At 60.0% G+C, this 14,138-nt stretch overlaps 1 protein-coding gene across 7 annotated transcripts in view; it reads right to left on the reverse strand.

The window, feature by feature from the left end:
* Positions 1 to 9,848: 9,848 nt before the first annotated feature.
* Positions 9,849 to 14,138, reverse strand: part of SGSM2 (small G protein signaling modulator 2) — a 55,753-nt gene continuing 51,463 nt past the window's right edge. For 6 of the 7 annotated variants that reach the window (XM_068154898.1, XM_068154895.1, XM_068154897.1 and 3 more), the window contains one exon: positions 9,849 to 13,158. In XM_068154898.1, the coding sequence (XP_068010999.1) occupies positions 13,070 to 13,158 (89 nt within the window). In that variant the 3' untranslated portion in view covers positions 9,849 to 13,069. The remainder of the gene's footprint in view (positions 13,159 to 14,138) is intronic. The other variant, XR_010989376.1, reaches the window with a different exon arrangement.

Raw genomic sequence — 14,138 nt, forward strand, 5'->3', positions numbered from 1 at the left:
GGGGGGTGGGTGGGTGGGGGTGTGTGTGTGTGGAGGAAGGAGGCAGAGTTGTCCTCCCTGCCCAAGCAGTGGTTGGTCAGATGGTTTGGTGGAGCAGGGGTGTGCACACACACACAGAGACATCCAGGGGGCAGTTCAAAGGGGGTGGGGGTGGGGGAAAGCTGTTTGTTTGGTTGGTTTTTCACTCCCCCTCCTTCCTCTCTGTTAACATTTCAAACCCACCTTGAAAGAAAGGAGAGAGGGGGGGGGTGAGGAATAGAGAGAGAAAGAAAATCACTGTGACTTGTTGTGGCATTTAAAGGCAACTCTGTGTCTGACAGCATGAAGAGATGGCCAAAAAGAGAGAGCTCAGAACCCACCCCCAGAGCTCAGGGGCTGCGGTGTTGGTGAAGGGTTTGAGCTTGGCAGCCATGGCCAGCAGCAACACAGTGTGCTGGGTTGGTTTCTGGTGGTTATTCTGCTGGTTGTGGTTGGTTGGGTGGTTGGGGGGGTTGTGTGTATGGGGTTGGGTTTTTGGGGGGGGGATTGGTTCAGGCTGATGGTTCAGTTTGGCTTGGTTCTGCTGCTGCAATAATCGGATGGAGCAGGGCCCTGTGCGTGGCACTGCCTCCTCCCCAGGCTTCCTAGTGCCAGTCCAAGCCCCCAGGGCTCGTGGGGGTTTGTTTTGCTGTCTGTCCTGCAGAGGCAGATGTCTTGTGCCGGCAGCTGGCAGTGTGTCTGTCTGTCTGGCCGGGCAGGAGCTGGGAGCAGGCAGCTCCCGGGGCTCCCTGCCGTGGTCGCTCTCCTTCCCTGGTTTGCTCTTGAGCCGGCAGCCCGGGGTGGGAGTGGGAGGAGGGAGGGCTGTGCAGCTGCTGTCTGCCCAAGGGCAAGCAGTTGTGGCATCTTTGTGTCTTTGTGGGGTGGGAGGGGGGAAAGGTCAACCTATGCTGGTGTAGGATGGTGGTGTGAGAGCCTCCTGTCTGGTGGGCAGCAGTGAGAGCTCACCAGGGAGCAGCCCCTCCTGAGTGACCCTCTCTGTGCTAGGGCAGGGCTGGCTGGTGTCCTGGCAAGCCCAGGGAGGGTGAGAGTGGGGACAGTGCTGTGCTCTGCAGCCACCCTGGAGGTGCCTGCTCAGGCTGTGCTCGGTGCTGGCTGAGCCTCCTGCTCCTTGCTCCATGTCTGCTGCTGCTGTTGCTCATCTCTTGGCCGTCTGCCTCGCTCCTAGTCCTTGCTGCAGGCAGAGCTGCTGCTGTGGCTGGCAGATGTTTTCCTTGGGGCAGGATGGGAGCTTGGTCCCTGCCCAGGAACATGCTGGGGGTGACACCTGCCCAGAGCAGGAGGTGTGGGGGTGCTGAGCAGCCACCCTGGCGCTGGGCTGCCTGGGAGCAGCTCGCTTGGGTCCAGATCTTCCGCAGGAAGACACAAGCTGTGGTCTGCCCTCAAAGCCTGCTGCCTCCAGCAGGGCTGTGGCCTCTTGTGGGCTGCTGTGGAGAGTGGCAGAGGCTTAGCTGAGTAGACCTGCCAGCCCCAAACCATCCCTGCTGGGGCTGGGGCTGTGCTGGAGGCAGGAGTGGGTCACTGCCCACCCAGGTCAAGTGTGGTTGTGCCTTCTGAGCAGACATGGCTGAGAACTGCATTCCAGCTCCTCGTGGAGCCCTGGCTTGCTCCACAGCCAACACCTCTTTGGTGTTTCTCTTGCATCCTTGAGCCCAGGAAGCCCTTGCCTGGGTGTGGATCTTTCAGGATTCCTTGGTCTCAAGCCACCTCTGACCAGCTCATTGGGGCTGGCTTCTGGTGCCCCAAGGCCTGGGGGAATCACCAGGGCTTGGCTGTCTCCTTGCACATGCAGGTCGTTGTGTGTCCTGTGCCAGTATTTTGAGGCTCAGTGTTTGGTGTCAGGGCAGCTGCTGCTGGTCAGAATCTCCTGAAGGCTGAGCATTAGCACCAGGGTCACCTCCCCTCTCGGGAGGAGCCTCAGGGCTCTGCCTTCTCCAGCTGGTCAGGAGCAGGAGGTAGCCTCTCTCTGTGCTGTTCCAGCTCCCAAAACAACCCCATGGAGGCAGGAGGCCCCTGGTCAAGAGTGGCTGAGCTCAGTGAGGGAGGAAAAGTCTGGCTTGGGGAGCAGGGCTCAGCACTTGGCTTGGCCAGGAGCCTGCCTGCCCCCCGCTGCTGTGTTCCCGTGTGCCGTGCTGGCAGGAGCTGCAGGGCCAGCCAGCACAGGCTGCTCCTGCTCTGCTTGCCTGCCCTTTGGTGTGGTGGCTTCCCTTCTGCATTGGGAGCTCTGCTCCCAGCTTCTTGTGGCTTCCCCCAGGCCCCCACCTTGGCTTCTTGCCCCAGGAGAGGCGCTGGTGGCTCTGGCATCCAGCTGCTCTGTGTTCTCCGCAGTGAGGAGCACGGGGGATGGGAAGAAGAGTTCCCATCTCACCTGAGAGGTGCTGGAGCCTTCTGCTGATCATGTAATGGCCTTCACTGTATGGACAGGTGATGCTGCTGACCCCTCACCTCTGACTCCCCTGTGCTGTCGAGCTGACTGTCCCCAGCCCCACACCTCTGGCAGTTTCTCTCCCCTCCCCCTCAGAGCTCTCTCGCTCTGAGCCTCCTCCTCGGTGTCCTGCTGGAGGAAAGGGCCCAGCCCCAGAGCTGCTCCAGACCTCCCTCTTCTCATCTGCCTTTCCCACAGCTCCCAGAGATGTTTCTTTGCTTTGTTTTGGGTTTGTTTGGTCGGGTTTGTGTTCCCCCCCCCGTTTGGTTTGGTTTCCTTTTCAAGTCAGCCAACTCCTTTCTGTTCCGTGGGGAGGAGAGCAGAGCAGAGCCCTTCTCTCCTGCTTGCCTCTCATCATCCCTGCTCAGAGACCTGCAGAGGTGGTTTTTCACCCTCTTGGAGGTGGTGTTCAGTACTGTATAAACAAGGGGCACTTTGGAAATGTCTCTCCTCCTTTGATAAATGTTTTCCCTATGGAGAAAGCTATATATAAATATTGCCTGTGTACACCTTGGGATTCAGAAGATCTCATTTGTCCCAAGGAGAAAAAACAAAGAAAGAAATGACTCAATAAATATGAAGTTTACAAGAAACCTCTCCTGGTGTTGAATAATCTTAGTTCTTGGTGACCACACCACAGGGAAAGAAGCTAGCCCAGGGGGTCTTCTGCCTTCTAGCTTGGAGAGTTTCCTGGCCTGCCTCAGAGCCTGGAGGTTAGGGCAGGCTCTGGGTCCATCACCTGGCACTGTTCTTTCCCCCCCCCCAGCCTGTGTGCTCCCCATGGCTCATGTCCTGCTCCCCACAGCCCAAACCTGCTCCAAAGCCTGCTCTGTGCTCAGAACTTCAGCCAGAGGGTGACAGAGCCTGGTGGGCTGCCAGGGGGGAGCAGGCTGGTGGCTGAGCAGTTCCCTTGCTTCACTTCAGGCCACTTCCACTCCCACCTGCCAAGGAGGTGCAGGCAGAGGGGAATGAACCCAAACTGCTGCTTCAGAACGATCCTGAACAGAGGTCTTAGAGCTGTAGGCAGGGGAATGGATCCCTGACCCCACCAGCAGCCACCAGCCAGAGCCCCACAGCGGAGCTTGGGCAGGGAGAGCCTCCATGGCCCATGGAAGAGAGCCCTTGGTGTTGGTCAGGGTACCAACAGTCTCAGTCATGCTGCTGCTGCTGGGGACGTGGCGACTCGTGCCCAGACCCAGTGAGTGCCAGGCTCTTGGCACAGCCTCCCCCTGGGCTCCTGCTGCCAGCGCTGCCAGCCTCAGCAGTGTGCTGTGGTGGTGGAGCTGCCCAGGCCACGTTGTCAGGGCTCCCCTCACCTTCCTCAGACCAAGCCCTTGCTGCTCAGGAATGGCTGAGGAGAGACTCAAGGCTGCTGGCAAGTGGGGCACTGGTGGTGCAGCCTCCCCCCCAGGCTGGAAGTGTTGTGCCAGCTGCATCCTTCTGTGTCAGAATCACTTCTGGTCAGGCTGAGCCAGCCCCTTGCCTTGCAGACCAGGCCCTGGTTTGCAAAGCTGGAGGGAGGGACAGCCCTGTGCCACCCAGCCCCAGCATGGAGCAGCTTTGCTGGCTCTGGGAGCTGGGTTTTGACCAAAACCATTCCTTGTGCTCTTTGCTTTTCCTGACAGTGAGCTACAGAGGAGGGCTGGGAAGCATCGGCTGTGGCCAGGAGTGCTGCTCCCTGGCGCGGGGGTGAGCAGCGAGGGCTGTGCCTGGGGAGGAGCAGGGGCTCTGCAGGTCAGGTGAGCTCCCACCTCACCTGTGCTGATGCCTGGGCAGGTCAGGTCGGTGTGAAGCAGCAGGAGCAGGGGAGCAGGGCAGTGGCCACGGGGAGGGTTTTGCGTGCCCGTGGCCTCGCTGGGCTCGGCGGTGCTGTAGGCTCGGGGCCGTGCCCAGGGTGTGTGCTCAGCCCTGTGCTGAGCTCTGCCCAGCCATGTGGCAGCAGCTGCAGGGCCACCTCTCACCCTCTGGGACATGTCCCTTGTGCAGAGGCTTCTGCTCTTCGAACCCTTTCCCTGCCCGGGGTGGGGAGAGGCCCAGGGGCTGGGTGCTGGCCGGGCTGCTGCTGTCGGACTCCTTGGCTCTCTTCTGTTTGTCTAATTGAAAGTGGCCTTCTGTAGCAAAAGGAGATGTATAGAATAAGGACAAAAATCCCCCAACCCCAATGCCTTTGAGTGGTTAGGTGGAGGTGAGGCTCTTGCTGCTTGTGTTGCTGTTGGTGTGGGTGTCTGTGTGCAGCCGTTCCTAGCCCTGCCCCGCAGCGCCGGGCTCCCTGCTGGCTGGCTGGAGCCTGTCTCTGCTGGGCTGGGTTGCATCCTGAGTGAGTTTCTTTGCGTTCCCAGTCCAAGTGTGACCATTGTTGTGTGGTGGGTGGTGACCAGGGGTGTTTGGAGGCCTTCCCTTCGTGCCTGCAGAGGAGGAGGAGGAGGGAGAGAAGCAGGCAAGAGGGCCTGGGGTGATGCTGCAGTTGGTGCTTTGGCCCCTCTTGGCTTCCTGTGATGTGTGGGGAAGTGTCCCCAGCCAAGGGAGGGCTGCTGGCCGGGGCCACCACTCGAGTTCTGGGCAGCAGGGCTCAGCCCTGGGCTCCTAGGAACCTGCCTGAGCTTGTGCAGCTGGACCTGGTTCTTGAGGAGCCCTGGGGTGGCCTGGAGGGAGGTGGGCAGCAGTGAGCCCCGGGTGAGGCTCCTCTCCGGAGTTCCCCGAGTGAAGAGTTTCTCATTTCAGTTTGTTTCCATTCTGAAAGACACTGGAATGAGGAAAGGCAAACTCCTGCCCCATTCCCATCCCTTCCTTAGTCAAAGCTCAGCTGTTAGGCTCAGGTGTCTAGAGTCAGGGATAGGCTCAGTCACAGCATCTTCCTCTTCCTGTCACACAGAACTTAAACCATCCAAAGCTTGAGTAAAACACCAGCACCAGCCCAGCCCAGCAGCCCTGGCCAGCGCTGTGCTGGGCTCCTTCCACACCAGCTCTCCTCCTTCCTCTCCCTCCTTCCTCTCTTCTCCTTCCTCTCTTCTCCTTCCTCTCTTCTCCTTCCTCTCTTCTCCTTCCTCTCTTCTCCTTCCTCTCTTCTCCTTCCTCTCTCTCCTTCCTCTCTCTCCTTCCTCTCTCTCCTTCCTCTCTCTCCTTCCTCTCTCTCCTTCCTCTCTCTCCTTCCTCTCTCTCCTTCCTCTCTTCTCCTTCCTCTCTTCTCCTTCCTCTCTCTCCTTCCTCTCTCTCCTTCCACCTTCTCCTCTGGGATGGTGCTGTCCTGCCCTGAGGACTGGTGTTCAGCCCAAGCACAGGTGCTGCTTTGCCTCCTCAGAGGCTGGTTCTGCTGTAGGTCAGGATGAGGCCCACTAATTCTGCCCCTTAGTGCTGTGCAGGTGGCTCTGGGTGTGAGGAGCCCTGGTGGCAGGACGCAGCCCCCTCCCCACTCCTTGCTGGGGATGGAGGTTTGCCTATGCCAGCTCTTGCTGGCCACAGGCTTCCACCCTCTTGCTGTACCAGGCTTTCCCCGGGCTGCTGGGCACATCCTCCCTCTGTGCCCTCGAAGGGGCAGGTGCCCATGCCAGCTGGGGTGCCCCACAGTGCTGGGCACTGGAAGCTCACCAGCAGCAACCCGTGCAGGGCATTTGCTGCCCGGGGGGCCCCTGGCACCATACCTCACAACCTGAGCCTGGAGAGCGTTTCCTGGCACTGACACCAGGTGCTAATTGCATCCACCCGGTGATGGACTTGCAGCTGGTGAAGCACCAGCCTGGCTGTCAGTGGGTGAGGAGCCGTGGTGTGGGCAGGGCCCTGCCCTCCCTGCTGCCAGGGTGCCCTGGTGTCGGTCTCGGCCGTGCCCTCCCTCCCGGCTGGAAGCTCTGCCCCTTGTCCCTGCTGTGCTCTGCGCTGGCTCCCACCGGAGCTGCTGCTTGTGGGCACAGAGCTGCTGCCGGCGCTGAGCCCCAGCCCTGGGGAGCAGTTTGCTGCCCACACATCACAGGGAAGCCAAGCCCTGGGCCCCCTCCACCCCGGGGTCCTTGCTTACCGGGGGGAGGGGGGCAGGGGGATGTGTCACTGTGGTACCAAATTTACCCTGAAAAACAAACAAACCAAACCCTCCCGACCCGAGCCTGTAAAGATTTTTATGTGTTTGGACACATCTGCTATGTGGGGGGTGGGGGGCGGGGGGGGTGGGGGGGAAATCAAACTCACAACTACTTTTGTACATATTGTATTTTTACTATCCAGCTGTACCATAGCTGCTCCTCATGCTCCAGAGTTTAGGTATCCAACATGAATAATCTCCGTGTAAAAAACAGAAAAGGAAAGAAAAAAAAACAAAGCACTTGCCTGAAATGAGTAAATATAAACCTGAAATAAACCTGAAATAAACCTGCACTGAAACCCCAGCCCGGCCTCTGCCGTCTCCTCCTTCCGCTTCGCCTCCCCCTGCGCCCCAGCAGGGCTCTGCCCCCGCGGCCGCAGCTGCATCCCCGCCCCGGAGCTGTGGATCCGCCCGCGGGGCTGGGCCGAGCCTGCAGGTCCTCTGCCATGGAGTCACAGTGGTCCCCAAGTGGAAGGGAGCTCAAGGCTCAGCCAGCTCCAACCCCCTGCCACGGGCAGGGACACCTCACACCACAGCAGGTTGCTCACAGCCACATCCAGCCTGGCCGCAAACACCTCCAGGCAGGAGGCTTCCACCACCTCCCTGGGCAGCCTGTTCAGCATCTAACACTTGATCCTGCCAGGGCAGGAGTCCCTCCAGGGCCTTCTGAACTACACTGCCAGTTTTATGTCTCCTGCCAGTACTATCACTTAAGCTTAACACCTCGGTTCAAACCAGCTATCAAAACACTGTCACTGTCACCAGGAGACTTGCACCTGTGCAGCAAGTCAAACCTCCACACCAGGCAGAAGCACTTTCCTAGTGGAACTCCACCTTGTCTCAACAGTCTGAGTACCTGCAGAGCAGCCCAGGGCACTGCAGCAGCTCAGCCACCCCGGGGCTGGCAGCAGAGGCAGCTCTGAGGCTCTGAGCTTCCACCACCCCCTGGGCAGCAGAGCAGGGCCAGGCTGGGGGTGGGCTTGGGGAGCTGCACCCCTGCAGCAGCCAGGACTGGTGGTGAAGGCCCTCGGTGAAGCTTTGCTTTCCTGCTGTGCTGTGGAGCAGGTCAGGTTGTTGTACCTGCTGGAGGGGGCTGCCTGGCCACTCTCTGCCTCTCCCTCCCCAAGGTAGGGTTTGGGGATGGACTGGGGGGGTCCCTTCTGAGCTGACCCAAGGCTCTGACATCCCCGGGGTTGGGGTGAGCTCCCCCAGCCTTGGCTCAGGGCTGCAGGTTCATTAGCAGCAAGAGCTGGTTGGGGAATTTAGGGCCAATTGTTCTAACATGTGGTAACAATATCGCTAAGAGTGTTAATTAGGAGTTTAATTGATTGCAATTAGGTAGCAGCTGAAAGCCTCTGCGCTGTGTGGCTGCTGTGCCTCCCCTTTGCCAGTCTGGGGAGGATGCTGCAGGAGGAGGGTGCCTCACAACCAGCTCCTCTCTGTGCTCAGCCAGGGCCCAGGCTGGAGCCCACCCCAGCCCCCAGGCACCCTCCTGCTGGGGGTGCTGGAAGGCCACCCCTGGGGTCCCCCCGGGCTCTGCCATCAGCTTCGGTGTTCGTCGGTGCAGCCATCAGGTGAGGCCCCGGGCTCGGCAGGGAATGGTGCTGGGCATGGGGTGGGGGTGTGCCTGGGGAGGGGGGTGTGTGCCTGGGGAGGGGATGTGTGCCTGGGGAGGGGGGGGGTGTGCCTGGGGAGGGGGGTGTGTGCCTGGGGAGGGGGCTGTACAGGGGCTGTAGCACAAGGGATTGGAGCTGCAGCACGGCTCAGCCTTCCCCCCCTGTCCCTGCAGGTCAGGGAACTGCAGCCTTGCCTTTTCCTGGCTCCCCTGCCTCTGGAGCCCGGGGCGTGGGGGAGTCCAACCTTGCTGGCAGCCTGGGGGTGCCAACCAGGACCAGCCTGCTAGGCCAGGCAGAGTGCCCAGCTGGTGCATCGAGGCACAGATCCCAGCTGCTTTTGGTACCTCCAGGAGTTGAGCAGCAGCAGAGCAGTGCCCAGCAGGGAGAGCGGTGCCAAAGGTGAGCCCAGCACTGGCCCAGAGCTCAGGGGTGAGTGTTGCCTACCCAGCCCAGAGCTGTGCTCTGCCTGCTTCTGGGGCTGGTTGGGTGGCTGGTTGTTGTTTTTGTCATCTTGGGGAAGCTGGAAAGCATTTCTGGGTGAGCTCCTGAAAAGGGGAGGTAGGGCTTGGGCTGGGCGCTGCCAGGCTGCAGCCTGTGGCACTGGGCTGCCAGGGCTGAAGCTTGGCAAAAGCTGTGGTGGAGTGGAGGAAGCAGCTGGGACCTCCCCAGGCTGCCAGAGCTGGCTGCAGGCTCCAGAACACAGCAGGAGGGTTCTCCTGGTTTGGTTTTCTTGGCAGCTGGGAGCAGGGAGCCTTGGCCAGTGGGGAACCTCCTGGGGGTGCAGGGAACCCCTGCAGCTGCAGGGACTCTCCACAGAGCCTCCGTGGAAGTCCCTGGGACTTTGCTGGGGGGCACAGGGGGAGTGTGGGAGGGATGTGTGTGGTGTAAAGAGGAGGTCCTGGAGACAGGGAGGCCACTGTGTAAGCCCAGCTGTAGTCCTTGTGTCTCCCTGCCCAGCCCAAGTGCCACCAGGCAGAGGTGGCAGCGGAGGACACAGCGGCACTGGAAGGTTGTTTCAGCCAAGGTGCCACTGGAGACACTTCCTGAGGGGCTTTAGCCTCTTGTCCAGGCATAAACACTCCCCCAGCAGCTCTGCTGGCTGTGAGCAGTGCCTGGGGGGGGCTGCCCCCTCCCCAGGACAGAGGCAGCTCTTGGGTGTTTGACAGCAGGGGACCCAGCTCGGGGCAGAGCTTCCCAGCCAGGAAAGCTGGGCAAAGCAAGCTGCCAGCAGCAAACTGAGCAGGAATGGAAGAGGAGGGTCCCTGGCAGGGAACTGAAGCAGGCAGAGGATGTTGAGGAGGTTGGAGGGAGGCACTGGGGGAGGATCTCTCCTGGAAGCCCAGCAGCTCAGCTGGGTTTGATTCAGCTGCAGCACGATCAGGCTGGAGCTGCAGCTTGGCACCTGGGACTATTTCACACTTGTCACAGGCCTGCTGCTGCTCCCACTCCTTCCCAGGCTGCACTGGCAGCAGGCTCAGCCTGTGGTGGTTGGCATCTTGTGTGACTTACATCTACCCCAGGAGTCAGCTGAGGCACATCAGCAGCGCACTGGGGGTGACCTCCTTGCAGCTCAGCCTGGTGGCTCCTCACAGGGGCACGAATTGCACCCCCTGGGCTCTCCCCAGGCAGCCCTGCCCTTGGGACACCCCTGCTCTGTCTCTGAAGTCACCTTGGAGGGAGAAAGGGCTCCACAGGATGCCTTGACCATAAGTATTTATTCATATGTTACATTGAACCATAAACAGTTGAGCAAGAAAGAGAACAGTCTGCTCCCACCCAAAACAAATAACCCATCCACAACATCCAGGACACAGAGACAGGAGGTTGGAACAAACACAAGGCAGGCTGCAGGGGCTGGGGGTGGTGTGTAGCACATTCCCAACAGACCAAAGGAAAACAGTGCAGGTTGGAGGCTTGCATCACCTCCCGGGCCCTGGGAGCTGCAACCTCTCTCACTCCTAGCACAACGGTTTGAAAACACTCTTCCAGGGGCCAGTGAGCAGCCAGCCCCAGCCTGAAGCGTGCTGGAGACCTCCCAGCAGCCAGGCACTGGCCTGCAGAAGGGGTGGGCACAGCTGTGAGTGGGGCTGGGGTGAGCCTGTGGGCACTGAGTGGCCTGCAGAAGGGCTGGGCACAGCTGTGAGTGGGGCTGGGCACAGCTGTGAGTGGGGCTGGGGTGAGCCTGTGGGCATTCACTGGCCTGCAGAAGGGGTGGGCACAGCTGTGAGTGGGGCTGGGGTGAGCCTGTGGGCACTGAGTGGCCTGCAGAAGGGCTGGGCACAGCTGTGAGTGGGGCTGGGGTGAGCCTGTGGGCACTGAGTGGCCTGCAGAAGGGCTGGGCACAGCTGTGAGTGGGGCTGGGGTGAGCCTGTGGGCATTCACTGGCCTGCAGAAGGGGTGGGCACAGCTGTGAGGGGGGCTGGGGTGAGCCTGTGGGCACTGAGTGGCCTGCAGAAGGGCTGGGCACAGCTGTGAGTGGGGCTGGGCACAGCTGTGAGTGGGGCTGGGGTGAGCCTGTGGGCATTCACTGGCCTGCAGAAGGGGTGGGCACAGCTGTGAGTGGGGCTGGGGTGAGCCTGTGGGCACTGAGTGGCCTGCAGAAGGGGTGGGCACAGCTGTGAGGGGTGCTGGGGTGAGCCTGTGGGCATTCACTGGCCTGCAGAAGGGGTGGGCACAGCTGTGAGGGGGGCTGGGGTGAGCCTGTGGGCACTGAGTGGCCTGCAGAAGGGCTGGGCACAGCTGTGAGTGGGGCTGGGCACAGCTGTGAGTGGGGCTGGGGTGAGCCTGTGGGCATTGGCCTGCAGAAGGGCTGGGCAGAAGGGGTGGGCACAGCTGTGAGGGGTGCTGGGGTGGGCAGTGCTGTCATCACTCCCCAGCTCCCCTCCCAGCACACCCCAAGAGCAGGATGCCTGGGCAGGGCTGGTGCCCTCTTGCTCCCACCATGGTTAGTTTAGCTCTGCTCTGTGCCAGGAGGGCTTCTCCCCCCTGCTCCCCTGTTCTCCCTCCTGTTCCAAGCCCAGGGAAGGTCAGGCTGGTCCCTGAAGGCATCTGGCTGCAGCAGCCACAGGAGCAGGCTCTGGGGCTGTCAGGTGAAGGAGGCTTTGCTGATGAAGCTGAGGAGCACCTCCTCTGCATTCTGCACTTGGTGCATTTTTTCCCCCTCTGCAGGGTCTGGTTTAACCATTTTGAGGTCATTGCCATCCTGAAGAGAGCTCCAAGCAGGGATTGGGCTTTTTAGACCCAAATCCACCTTTATTTTGCCTTGTCCTTGTGCAAGTAACAGCCTATGAGGCCCCCATGGCAGCACACATGGAGCTGGAGGGCCCCCCAAGAGCAGAGCTGCTGAGGTAGGTAGCTCCTGGCAGGAGCTGAGCCTCCCACCAGAATCATTTCATTCCCTACACCTCTCCTTGCTAAACACTTGACTGTAGAAGTTGATGGGAGCTGAGCTCAGCCAGGTGACCCTCCCTGAGCAACCTGCTCCCTGCAGAGGGGGTGGAGGGGATGAGCTTTGAAGGTCCCTTCCAGCCCAGAGCAGGCCATGCAAAGCACAGAGGAGCTGTGCCCTCTGCAAGGGTCAGTGAAAACGAAGCTGCAGGTCTGCCCTGAAGGCTCCAACCAAAGCAAGCCTCACTCAGGGGCAAATGAATGTCTTTGCTGTTGGCTCACTAAGGTGTGGGGTTTGGGTTGGGGTTTTTGGAATGCTCTGGAAGCCTTGGAGTGCTTACACCAAGTCCCTGGCTGCTGCAGGAGCACAGGGCACAGGTAGCCAGGGAAGCAGCAAAGCTCTGCAGCCAGGGGCTCCAACAGCCTGCCTGCAGGGCTCACCCTCAGGGCCCTCTGCCCCTCTGCAGGATGGGGTGAGGTGGATGCTGCTAGTGGAAGGAGGTGGCCAAGCAGGAGGAGGAGGTGCCCCAGAGCCTGGGCAGGTGGAGGGCTCTCCAAAGCAGCACAGTGCTGCAGCAGCAGGGATTGGAGCCTGTGCCACAATGCCAACTGCTTCAGCTGGCAGGAGCTGGGAGCTCCTGGTTTGTGTTTGCAGGAGCCCCAGGAAGGTCCTCCTGGAAAGCTCTGCAGAGTGAGGAGGAGGCAGGCAGGGGTGTGGGGGTGAGCCTTGGCTCCTGCACAGACAGCAGTGGGGGGAGCTCCAGCAGGGGAGCTGCTTGTGTCTGCTAAACCTGCTGCCCTGGGGCAGGCCTTGCATCAGCTGGGAGCAGGTTTGCAGAGCGACCTGAAGGCTTGGCTGGGGCTGGGGCAGGCTGTGAAGGCTCAAGAGCAGGAGCTGGGCAGCAAAGGCCAACTGCTGGTTGTAGCTGATGCTGCCAGGCCTTCACTGCTCCTATTGACCATGCCAGGGAGCCAGGGAGCCATCAGCTAGTTTAAGGCCACTCTCCCAGCTGGTCACTGTGGTTATTTTGTCACTGAACCCTCTGCTAAATGCAGGTGGTTTAGCCACAGGTGCTCAGGGACTCTCTCCCCACCCTGCTCAAGGCATAGACACCAGGTCCCAGGACCCAGATCAGTGCTTCCACCACTGCAGCAGCTACTGGCTCCAAGGAAGGGTCTGGCAGAGGTGCATCCAGGCTCTAAAGGTGCAGCTAAGTCAAACCAGAAACGTCCTGGTGTGTCAGCTCCTCCCTTTTTAGCATCTCAAATCCACAGCTGGACATCTTCTGGGGAGGGAAGTAAGAGAATGCAAAAAGGTTGTGTCCAGAAGTACAAAGTGAGTGTAACAAGGACTATCAAACACAAACCTCATCTGGGGAAGGAAAAGTTCTGCTTTTAAAAGTCTGTTACAAATCTCTCTGCTGTTTATTACATGGAAGATGCAATCAGAACACCAGGCTGGAGGTGCTGGTCCAGTGCAAGGAGTGCTCCATCCAGCAGCCTGCAGTGAGGCCCCCAGGGGCAGGCTGCTCAGCATCACTTGTTTTCAATCAGGGTCTGCACTTTGTAGACAAGGTCTCTTGCTATCCTCAGGATCTCCTCAGCATCATGATGCTCTGCCATTTCTAGAAGACACAGACAAACCATTCCTGACTGCCAGGCACAGCAACTTCTCTGCCCCAGCACAGCTCTTGAGGGAGCAGCAGCATTAATGCACTGGTGTGCATGCACTGCTGCCCTCAGCAGCAGCCCAGCAGCAGCAGAGGGGATTAGGTTTGTAGCATTAAAGACACAACAGTGCTGTAGGGCCTGGCAGCAAGGCCTAATCCTGCTCTTGGTGCCCTGTGAGCCAGACCAGCAACAGGAGGGCTGTCCCCCAACATGTGCCTGTGAGCTGCTGCCCTGGGACCCCAGCAGTGCAAAGCTGAGGTCAGCTTGGGCAGAGGATCCCTCTCCAGGCAGGGAATGCTGCTGGAGAGCCTGGGGTGCGACTGAGAAATAGAGGCAAGGGCTTTGTGTGCATGCAGCCCCCAGAGCTCCACACACAGAGCTCCACCCTGCAGCTGGCAGCAAGGTCAGAAAGCAGCTCTGGCCAGCCCCAAACCCTCAGCTCCACAACACATTTGCTTCAGCTTGGGCAAGTGCTTGGGGGGGGGGTTGTTGGGATTTCTGGGGGGGTTTGCTTGTTGGTGTGTTTGTGGTGGGGTTTGAGGGAAGCTGTGGAAGGAGAGTGGCCAAGGCAAAATCAGGACCAGGGCTGGGGCCTCTGCTCCAGCTGGCTGAAGGGCACAGCTCTGATGGTTGAATAAATCACACAACTGCTTCCACACCTCTTGAAATGTCCCAGCAGGGACCACTTAGGACCAGCTTGCACCCTGCAGCCAGGAAGAGCCCTGGCTCCCTTTGCCATGCTACCTTTTGCTCTGGCAGCAACTCTTGGCTGGCATCTGCAGACCTCTACGGTAAGCAATCCACCCTGGGAGGGGGTTGGGATGTTCTCCCTCAGCAGTTGCTTGGTTTTCAGCCTCAGCAGGGTCAGTCCCTGCCAGCAGAAACATCTCTGGGCAATCTTAAGAGCTGCCAGAGGCTTTTGCCAGAAGGGAAG

This window comes from Melanerpes formicivorus, unplaced genomic scaffold (genome assembly GCF_026170545.1).
Source record: "Melanerpes formicivorus ecotype bairdi unplaced genomic scaffold, bMelFor1.0.p_v2 SCAF_29, whole genome shotgun sequence".
Taxonomy (NCBI): Eukaryota; Metazoa; Chordata; class Aves; order Piciformes; family Picidae; genus Melanerpes; species Melanerpes formicivorus.